This window comes from Homalodisca vitripennis, chromosome 4 (assembly GCF_021130785.1).
Source record: "Homalodisca vitripennis isolate AUS2020 chromosome 4, UT_GWSS_2.1, whole genome shotgun sequence".
NCBI classification, from domain to species: Eukaryota; Metazoa; Arthropoda; class Insecta; order Hemiptera; family Cicadellidae; genus Homalodisca; species Homalodisca vitripennis.
In genome coordinates this window covers 103575632-103587218 of record NC_060210.1, presented here as the reverse complement: position 1 = coordinate 103587218, position 11587 = coordinate 103575632, and the positions used below count along the sequence as shown (strand labels likewise).

General features: G+C 32.5%; 1 protein-coding gene across 1 annotated transcript in view; it reads right to left on the bottom strand.

Moving 5' to 3' along the window:
* Positions 1–517: 517 nt before the first annotated feature.
* Positions 518–11587, bottom strand: part of LOC124359852 (retinal guanylyl cyclase 2) — a 62253-nt gene continuing 51183 nt past the window's right edge. The window contains 3 exon segments of the mRNA XM_046812940.1: positions 518–3125; positions 6507–6518; positions 7179–7356. Of these exon segments, the coding sequence (XP_046668896.1) occupies positions 2345–3125; positions 6507–6518; positions 7179–7356 (971 nt within the window). The 3' untranslated portion in view covers positions 518–2344.

The window sequence follows — 11587 nt, the reverse complement described above, 5'->3', positions numbered from 1 at the left end:
TTTTGTTAGTTTGCCTTATTTAACACAGTTGTAAACTTGTTTTATCACAGTGACAATAGAAGATCTGTAATCTATATATACCAGGTGTCCCACAAAGAGGTTTAAACTTTGATTTTATATGACTTGCCATTTATGCACGGAACATTTCCAAACTCTACTCAATTCATTAAATAGGTTTTAAAAATATTCTGTGAAAAGTTCAGCTATCTAGCAGTTGTTGAAAAAATGGTGGCAATTTGAAAAACTATACTTTGAAAATAGTAACAAAACAGTATTTTTGGTTTTGTAAAATTATTTAATATCATATTCTAGAGAAATAAAGCATTTCAATCAGAAAATTATAACGTAGACTATTAAAAAACTTACAATTATAGTCCACAATTATTCAAACTGTAATCCATCCACACAACACACTGATAACAGCGCTTAACAAATGAATTGTAAGCCCATGCACAACACTTCACTTTTTGTTCAATATTAAAAGCTATTTCTCTAACTTCAATATCAGTAAAACTGTAATGGAGGAGGTTAGGTTATATTTTTATAGCACAAGCAATATTTTTAATGAAACAACTGTTTTCAACAATGAGCATTATTAAAGAACTGTTATTTAAAACTGCAACGCAATAATGAAATCTGGTAATTGAAGAAATGAATTTTTATAGGAAGCAAATGATAAAAATGTTCAGTGTGCCACCATTTTGTATTAACAATTGCTAGAGAGCTAAAATTTCAGAATATTTTTGAAACCTACTTTATTAATTGTGTACAGTTTGAAAATTTTCAGTGCATAAATAGGTAATTAATATAAAATCAAACGTTTGAACCTCTTCATGGGACACCCTGTATGTACCAATCTTTATGTATCTTTGTATATTTCAATTAAAAACATCCTTAAAATAACACTTTGGCACTACATACAATTTAAAATATAATAAAGAATGTTTTGTTATTACTTAAAAATGTTATACCCATATACATTATAATGCTAACTAATTCAACAGTGTTTTTAGCTGTCAAATAAATAAATATATCATAGTTTAAATAATGTTGCAGTAGGTACATAAATACCACTATAAATATTACAAGTATTTTGATTTAACATAATAAATAAAACATAATGCATGTTAAATTTGGACTCTGACTTTGTTAAAATAGGTTGATTTAGTAGCTAAAACCATTATAATTATATTGGTAACTTAAATAAAATTACATTTTGACAGTATTTTGGACAAATATCCTCACTTAACATTAAGAAAATGTTATATAATTTTCATAATTTTTGCTCAAGGTAAAATAATATATAAAAATAGGTTAATGCAGTAGACGAAACCATTATAATTATGGTTCATCATTATCTCACTTTAGCTTTTGGTGGTGTGATGTATGATTGTGATGCTTGTACTCGAGACTTGTGCTCGGGATTTGATTTCTCTGCAGTGACAACGCCTGAACTGGAACTCCAAGCAGCTTTTGGGTATGTTTGAAACCTTTTCTTTCCCTTCTTTTCTTTTTTCTGTTCTTTATTTTTGTGTGTATTAATATCTCACCCATCCGATGAAGAGGATAGATTCCTATCATCGAAACATTATGTTATACCTTTTTATAATACATAACGATGGCAAATGCATGAGAAATTCAGTTATTCATTCAAACCTTCCATTATCAATAACCGACTTTAAATAAAGAATTATAATTGTATTGATAATTTCAATAAAGTTACATTTTGACAGTATCTTGGACAAATATCCTCCCTTAACAGATAATATTACATAATTTTCATGATTTGAATTGATTTTTCAATGTTTAAAACTATAAATGTTTTATGATTAAGATTAAGGTAAATTGGTAAAATAAAAATAAAAATATTCATTATCTAATTATTTTAAGTATCTAATTCTTTTAATAGAGTAAGGTATAATACATTCTTCTAGACATTTAATTTCATCAATCTTTTGAAAATACCTAAAAATGCCTATTGTTAGTTAGTGTTTCTTGGCCATAACATTTTCTTAAAAAAAAAAAAAACTTAATTTGTAGAGTTTAAAACACCCATACTCTGAGCCTATGCTGTCAAACAATGCTGCTCAGCACAATAGTGGTTGATACTCTGCCCCTTGAGAGTTAGAGTATTAAGCTTTTAATTTAGAGATAAATTTTGCAATGCAAAAGTTTAGCTTGTGAAGTCCATTACTTGCTAGGTGTATATTACTAGGAGCTCTCTCTAAGATCACTAGTGTTTTGAATATAACACGCAACATAACTTAATGCAAAATGAGGATATTCTAATAAAAATAATGATACAAAAGACAGACATTGGTGTCCGTAGCTACCTACACAGTGACTAGTTGAGAGACTCTACAGAGACGGACAGAGGAGGCAGCTCACAGCGATGTTTGTAGCAGTCAGCTCTGTTCGTCTGTTTGAGCGGTACCTCCTCAATCCTCTCCAGGTCATGGGCCGCTCCGGCAGAGTTCTGCTTGAATAACCTCGGTGTACTCTTCACCTCGGTGCTGTCCTCTCGATCAACACTAAACTGTCTCTTGAGGAACCGAGAACTGTTCCCTAACCGTGGCTTTGCATCACTTGGTGACAGACAGCGGTAATGGTTGTACGGGGTGCTTAAGTCATTCTCGTCCACTCTTTTCCCTGCCGAATTCAAGTTCGTTGTACTTTTAGAAGTGTTTACAAATGAGATTCCTAACAGGTCCATATTTACTTCCGACATGGAGAATGGAGTAGAGATGCCCGATTGACCAGCATTAGACATTTTTTGATCAGTTGACAAACTCTTTTTCACCGGAGGTTCAGGAGACTTTACATCGTGTATTGTTACATTGCCCTGATCAAAAGTCATTTGTCGCTTCCAACGCTTCCGCTCGGGCTTGTCATCCGTTCGGGTTTCCTGTTGTTTCCCATGGCTCTCCAGCAGCTGAGGATCCAGAGACATCTGAGTGATGAGGCCGGAAGGACGGGTCCTGGAAAAAGTCTGGTGAACCACTGGTACCTCTAGAGACAGATCAAAAGAACTGCTTTCCTCAGAGCAGTAACGGTGAGGGGTGTGACCTCCTGATGGTGTTTCCGTAGGACCTGTGCGTCCGTACATGATCAGACTTTCATCTAACCTGCAATATTATTCAATAGTATTAGTTTTTCATAATGAAGGATGTAGCTACTAAGGTACATTTTTCTAAATAGATACCGAATTGAGATCATCACACCTTGAGATTGAAAAATAACTAAAAACAATGAGCTCAAATACTTTTTGTATTTTTTGTTTGACACGTACTGCAGCACACTTAGTGTGAAACTTTCGGACAGCCAAGGCAACAGTTACAAACAACATTCACTACAGTTGATTTATTTTTCTTAACAGAATATACCAATCTCCTCTTCCCTGGTACCAATCCAAAGGGAAATACTGGATCTGCACAGGAAATTTAACAAGTAGAGTCAGTATTGTATGAGGTGGATAGTAACAATAAAAAGTCTGGGAAACACAATGCCTTCCTATATTGACACAATTGGCGTATTGCTATAGTACCTATGTGTAGAGTAAGACTTACTGGTATTCTGCACAGTAAGCAGAATTGTTGACTGGAAATATTATAACAAGAGTATTTCAAATGTTACATTCGTCAATTGTTATGACACATGTGTTTTAAAAGAGCCATTTAAGTTATTAGATATACTCAAAAGTTTCCAGGGTAATGCTGTTTCTCACAACTTATACAGTATGCATTTTATCCACTAACTACATTGTTCAAAGAACATAGTTAGTGATGTCAACTGTTAATATATGCCTTGTCATACCCAGTACCGCATTTCCCTATAGGCCCACTAGGCCCAGGCCTAGGGCGCAATATTTTAGGGGGCGCATAAATTTTAAAGTACACAAAAGAAAAAAGTTGCGGCGGCGGGTGGTGTTGGCGCTCGGCGAGGCGGGTGGCCACAGTCAACTAGGTCCGGGGTTTAAATTGCCAACAACAATGAAAATAACGAGCCTGTTGACCCCAAAGAAATGTTCCGAGTCAACGTGTTTTTCGTAATTGTAGATAGATTATCTACAGAACTCGACAAAAGGGCAAACGCTTACACGGGCGTCGAGCACAAGTTTGGATTTTTGTTGAAGTTGGAGACATTGGAAGACAACGTTATCAAATCAAAATGCAAAGAGCTAGTTGAACTCTACAAAGATGATTTGGAAGAATGCTTCTTAGATGAGTGTGTCCAATTTAAGTTCTATTTAAAAAGTGAAAACTCAGAGAGGGAAAGGGAAAACGAAAATAAGACGAAACAGAAACCATCCTTCAAGACTCTTCTCCAATTAATTTATGGCAAGAGCTTGCAGCACATATTTCCAAACATGGAAATTGTTTTAAGAACAGTTTTAAGTACAGCTGTCACCAACTGCAGCGGTGAACGCTCGTTTTCTGTCTTAAAACGAGTGAAAAACCATTTACGAAACTCTCTAAGCCAGTGCAAATTAAATGCACTTTCTGTTATGGCGATAGAATCCGACCTCACTGAAAGCCTGGACGTAGAAGAATTAACACGTACTTTTGTTGAGTCAAAGCAAAGAAGAAAATTGTAATGACTTAATGATTTTGAGCCTTTGGCTAATTGGCTTTCTTTTGGGCATTTGGATGTTTGCCCAAAACACCAAACTTTCTTCTCTTGTACAAAGTATTTATATCGAAGCTGCAAAATTAATTTTTTCATCAAATATAATATGTTTCGAATTATCTTATGTGTACTCATGTTATTATTTCTAGCTGTATTTTACGTTTTTATCATTTTTTGATTGAAATCAAATAAAAGACTTTAAAAACTCATATGTTTTAACTTATTTTTACACCATACAAATGACCACTGTTATTATAACAATAGCTAGAATATTATGTTGCAACTGGTTCATTGCTTTTATTTATTCAAAAACACTCCTATATTTACTATTGTAATTATCTTTCATCAAAATTACGTAATTAAGAAAATTACTGGATTTCTACGTCAGTGTAATCAGAGTCCCCTGGGGGGGGGGGGGGGCGCTCTTTGGTCTGTAGGCCTAGGGGCGCCGAATTTGTAAATGCGGCCCTAGTTATACCTTTCTGTTAAGCGATTTAGCTCTGTGTTTTTTCATATCAGACTATTGTATTTTTGGAAAGTGTATTGTTTTAAAACTAGATAAAAATAACTAGGAAGCAAAACAGCTTAACAAAATATTTGGCTATAACCAGAATAAACATCCCAGTTAATCCTAGTGATTCCATTGACCTTGGAATGAGTAGCACACTATCCTAGTGAGAGAAATGCTTACCATCAAAGCTCAACTCAGTGTTCTAGTACTTGTGGCTATATCCTCCTATTAAGTATAAACACTGCAGCTACAATACTATTATAGTTAAAAATGTCAAGATGAGAATTATAAGGTATGTACATTTTTCTTATGTATCTAGATTAAAACAATAGAATTTAATTTTATTCCTACAGTAAAGAATCAGCCATCCAGAAAAACACATTATAATAACGTTTATTTGTCTATTTTTTAAGTTTATTGTACCTGTTTTGGAGTTTTATTGAAGTAAATAAAGTTTGCCTGTCAATAGTTAAGTTGCTGATTACACTTTCCGAACTGTGTAAAAAACACTATCCTACATGGGGAAAAAACTTTTCAATAAATTACATTTAAAGTTTAAGGAATTAATGTATTCAGGAGATAATATTAAGGAGTTGTTACTTAAAAAAAAAAAAAAAAAAAACATATTATAATGCAAGTAAGTTTTCAAATGAAGTTTTTTAAAATTGTAAGCACTGTATTACTGTTTGTTAATGTTGATTTTAATAGTTTTAAGTAGGTCTACAAGTTGACATAATTGCTTTCCTATCATAAGTCAATTAAAACCCTGTTTTGTTGCTGTTTTGCATGTTTTATTGTATTATATGTTTGGATTTACTCATACAAGAGTAGTGACTTTGACTTTGACTATTTGACAACGTCATCTGTTTTACAACTGTGCTATATTTTGAAACATTTTGCTACATTTTTGAAACCAATGACGATAAGATTTATTTATTTATAAAATAAACAAGGTACTTTTTTAAATGAGTGAAAAGTGTTCACCCGTTATGCCATACTAAACATATATCGTTATGTGATACAAGCAAATCTATATATTTTTAAACTACACATAGCATAGTAGAAACTAAGGGTAGCACATAGAGAAATGAAATGTGCAGTAAAAATGTAATAGGCTTTAGAGGTTTTGGGTTGGGCTGCAGCCTTGGGCACTGGTGTCCAACGTGTTAGGAATAGAAAAACAGTATATGTGCAACAATTGTAGTGATATCTTAAGCTATATTATGTATTGGTACTTGTAACAGCATGATTTATATGTTGTTTCTAAGATAACTTTGTCCTTTTGCAAAATTAATTTTATTATACAAACAAAAATATTTGTTTGATCAATTCAATTAAGTTGCGTCAGTTACAAAAAAATTAAACTTACCCATGGCTTTCTCTGAATGCATGTAAAAATAAGTAAAATGAACAGGTATTCAAATAAATAATATACATGACATGTTCCTGGCATGTTCACTATATTTAACATTTTGTGTAACATATATGTCTAATACCTTATCAACAACCAATTTCAATGATAAAATATTTGAAGAAATTCTTATATAATTCCCTTTATAAGCTTTCAAATATATAAACTTGGGATATTTGAAATGATGTACGTAATTAATTTGTTACTATTAGTATGTAGGATATAAGGTTTGAAATGCTGAGATAGGAAAATGAACACCATTCTAATGAAACTTCAAAAAATAAATTGGGTTTTAAGTATGAAAATAGTAACTTCTTTGTAACAATGTATTATTATGTTTATTATTAAATACATTGAATATACTGAATACATACATTGAATACTGAATATTATTAAATTTTATTTGTTTAAGTATGACAACAGAAATATAATTTGATAAAACATTATTTGTTACATTAATACCAATTAAAAGACTACAAGTAATTAATTGTTTCCACACTAACATTAACTTAACTCGAATTTAGTTAGTTTTTATAAAAAGATCATAATTGTTTGGAATTCTAACAATTTGATATTAATTTAAAATGACAATGACAAATAATGACAATGAAAACCATGCTGAGATCATACCCAAGAGGAGGTGGGGAAGGGAGTTCTTTTTCAAATCCTGTTTTGCCAAGGAGCCAGTATGTTGGCATCTTGCCCTTGCCCTTGATGTCTGTCTCCCCCCTGTACTCCAGTTGGTACTCCCCAAGTTCGTCAAGCTTCTTCTTAGTAGCCTCCGAGATATGTATTCGCCATGGTGCACCTATCATACAAAACTGAGCTGTAGCAGAGCAGAACTCACTTTTACCTCACCTTTGAGTAAGCAAATTTAAAGCAAGGCTAGAAGAAAAGCAATATAGATCTGCAGTTGTAGAGATTAATTTGCGTTCACTTATTGTCGATCTGTGAGATTATATCATGAGTTGTAGCTGGTACAGCTAATTGAAAATGTGCTTTGATCTGCCATGTTCACTTAATTTAATGTGTTTACCTAATTTGCCATTTAATGCTTAATTTTAATTATGTTGGCAACTGGTAACAGACAGTTCAGCTCTAGCTTTTAACAGAAGTTTTAAGATTGCCAATTCAAATAATAAAATTTACACCAGTTACCGGTGGAAACTGAAGGCCTCAATTATGTTTGAATGTAGATTTAACGCATTGATTGTGATGCAAACTGCTACTACCTAAACTGACCTGTCAGTACGTGACGCGTGTCACAGCACAGTGAAGGTGTTTTGGTATTGGTTAGGAGATACCGTAATAAAACTCACCAGTACTAGAGACATCATGCTGTTAGATGCATTGTTAAAGAAACATTTTCCTTGCAATAACCTTCATTTCTTGTTCAAATTAAAATAATTAAAACTACAACACAGATCAAATGGCTTTACTATGCCATATTTAAAAATACCAATCCAAAAAGTCCGTTGGGAATGTCTGTAATTCTAAGAAAAATTCTGGTAATGGTTTACCATTGATGTATCTTATTTGTAATGTCTTATAGAATAATGTAAGGTACGGGGTGGACCTCATGCATTCAGAATTTTCTTGGAACGGACGAGAGTTCTCGGAATCATAACAGGCCAATTACCTTTTATTTATTGTAGAGGCATTCGTATTCCTTCAGACTTCTGGCTTTTCATTCTGATTTGTTTTAAGGTCATTATATAAAACACACACACACACACACACACACATTAAATGTAACTAAACAATTAAAAAACAGTATGAGTTCTATAGATTTTCTACTAGGGAATATTCTCTCCAAGACATTATCTGATATTTTTAGAAAGGGAGGTCTCACTGTCAGGATTTTATTATTACAATAAACTTCATCTAGATGTAAAACATTCCAAAAGTATAATTTTATTTAAAAAAATAGTTGGAAGACATTTCTGCTAGAAAAAGAATGTTAATCTAAAAATTATGTTTTTGACACATTAATTGCAATGATAGATTTCTCATAGATGTTATGAAATGTAATTTAAATTTGTCTATTTTTATTCATACAATACATACCGTACATTACTTTATTATATACTTGATTGACACAATGCTGAATCAGTTTTTTAATATGTTTGTACTTGGAATATTAGTATTTGAGATATGTATCATTACATCTTTGATCATTATTGAAGAGATTTAAAATTATTTAAATTTAAAAAATACATTGCTTAACTGAAAAACTGCCTAAAGCATTAAAAGAGTTATTACAATTTTTAAAAATTAGTTTATTTTATTAGTTATACTTTCTTTAGTTTGTCACTTCAAAGTACTCTTAAGTCGTAAGGCAGTCATTCGTTACTATTAAAGAGGTCAGAGGCTACTTTTAACACCTACTTAACTACCAACAGCTGGTAAATTATAATTATTTTTATTCAAGTAATCTTTTAGCATAAATGTGCTGGCAAAGACTTTTCATTCCTAAAAGTACCAATATCTCAAGAAAGAATAAAGATATTAACAAATGGTTGCAACATTGTATTCAATACAGAAATACATTAAAATCATGTATCACAATACCATCCACCTTTATATTAAAATTTTAATATCTAATTCAAATATAGGAACATAGGCAGCTCTAGACAAAAAAATCTGGAAAGGGGGGCTAATTTAGTATGGCAGTACCTGGAAATCATTACAGTAATTAATGTTCCGATTATTATACTATTTAAAAGCTTGACGATTCTAGGCTTTTTTAAGAACGAAATCTACAATTTCCCTACCTGATTTTTTAATACTATTGTCAACTAAGTTATGCACCTTAAAAAATTAGAAACAGTTTAGCGTTTAGATAGGATTACACTTAAATATTTAAGATAGAAAGAGAAAAAAAAACGAGAATCTTAAATCAAATGTTTATTTAACAAAATACAAAATAGTAATTTAACAAAACTTACATTTTAAATTAAAATATTTTCTATTATCACGAATTTTATGTGAAATAGTCAAAAAGTAAAACAAAGTGTCTATGTCAAGCGCAATTTTCTCTTCTTCATAGTGAACCTTTCTACAATAACTTGATTCTCAAATTTGAATTTGTTCTCTTAGTATTTTATTCTCTATGAACAACAACGATAAGTTGGAGAATTTGTCTTGAAGTATTGAAACTCTCAACCAGGTTTTGATCCTCCTTATAGCAGAGAAACTTCTTTCGCACGAGGCTGAGTTTATGGGAATAGAAGCAGCTATAGATAAACCGCACGTAAAGAAACATGTGCAGAAGCAAATATCTATGCAGCCAAGCGCAGGAGGGCCCCCCTCCAATGGTGGGGAGTGGGACAATCATCTCCTTGTCTCTGTTTCATCAGCTGTGTGGATCATGTCTTGCATGCACTATTTTGTTTACACTGCAGCTATTTACCTATTCTATAAATATATTGTATTTTTGTGTGTAGGCCTATAAAAGCGTAAAATATTAATTGAACTAATGTAGCTATAGACGTATTCAGGGAGCTTACGTTTTAGTGTGAGGTTAGCCGCTAAGTGGCAGTGGCCAGGTCAGCAAGCGGGCGAGTACCGAGTAGTGGTGGGGATACCGGGAGGGGGCAGCATCATAGCAGCGGAGGATATTTACCCTACCCTGCATGAACTAAAATCCCCAGTGTCCTTTTGTAAGCGGTTTACCTATAGTTTGATTGTCTTGAATAAGTTAGGAAAGGTTTCTTGCTTAATTATTTCCTTAAATTTTACGAACTTTTATTCTTGAACTAATGATGTTTATATTTTCTGACATATTCTGGTTTCTGGTTTCAATGATCAAGAATTAAGCAAATTATTACCATATCTACTTTACTGTCATTTCTGCTTCAAGTGATATGGTGTTTACTCTCAGTATCCCATTATAGTGTTCTAGGAAGAATTTTGATTTTTCACATCTCAAATTGAACAGTGCATTGACATCTTCAGCTAACTTTAGTGATTCTTAATTGAACCTTTCATTCAATTGTTCAATGGTAACGTCAAGGACCTTGAAGTAAACATGAGTTCTCCAAAATCATTTCACTCCAACTTGACCTTCATTGTGACTGACATCCTGCTCCGACAGTTAACATTACTGCACTGTCTCTCAAAAGGACACTCTTTTCTCTTGTTCTTTATGAACTCCTAATGTTCTCGAAGGAAATGTCATGCTTTTCAGCAAAATCTATTATTTTTGACCAGATTTCTTTTGAAAATTCTACTTTACTTCTTTTTCCTTTCAAAGAATTAATTTTACCTTTAATTACCTGTGAAGATTCTCACATTTTGTCTTCAGAGTGCTGCAGCTGTTCACACAGAACAACGAAGTTCCCTTTAGTTATGGTCCTTAAAATCTCTACAGCTTCAACAGCATCCATGATTTCACTTAGATCTATTTTAAATGTCAGGGCTTCAGTAATTACATCATATTTGATCATATTTGTTTATAAATTGCTTGCAGTTTTTATATCTACAACTCTATCAGGTAGTTCTCTGAGCAGAAATATCAACAGAATCATCTTTCTTCAAGCCGTGGCCTGTTTGTGTATATCCATTACTTTCTTCAACACTTCATGGTAAATAATAAAAATACATAGCTGCAGGATGCCTTATTCTGATTATTGTTTGTAATCTGGCATTTCCCCCTGATATAACAGAGGCCCTGTCATATGTCTGAGCAATTATAGGAAGATTATTTATTCCTAATTCTTCAAAATATTCAATATAAGTAAAGCTAGTTCCACAGTATTTCTTTCATTTAAACAGTTTTAAAACATGAGGAAACATTCGTGGGCGGTTAGCTTATTGTCCACATAGCAAGTGCAAAGGAAAGTTGTTGATCCTTATAACTTCTGGCTTCATCGACAATAGTATAAGCAATCCCATAAGATTTGACTTCATAAGCAATTTTCTCAGTTACCATGGTTGAAATAATGTGAATTATTTCATTTTGTATAGATTTACTACAACAACTTATGGTCCTTTTGAATTCATCTTTAAATAATCGATCATGTCGAGCATAAAAGTTC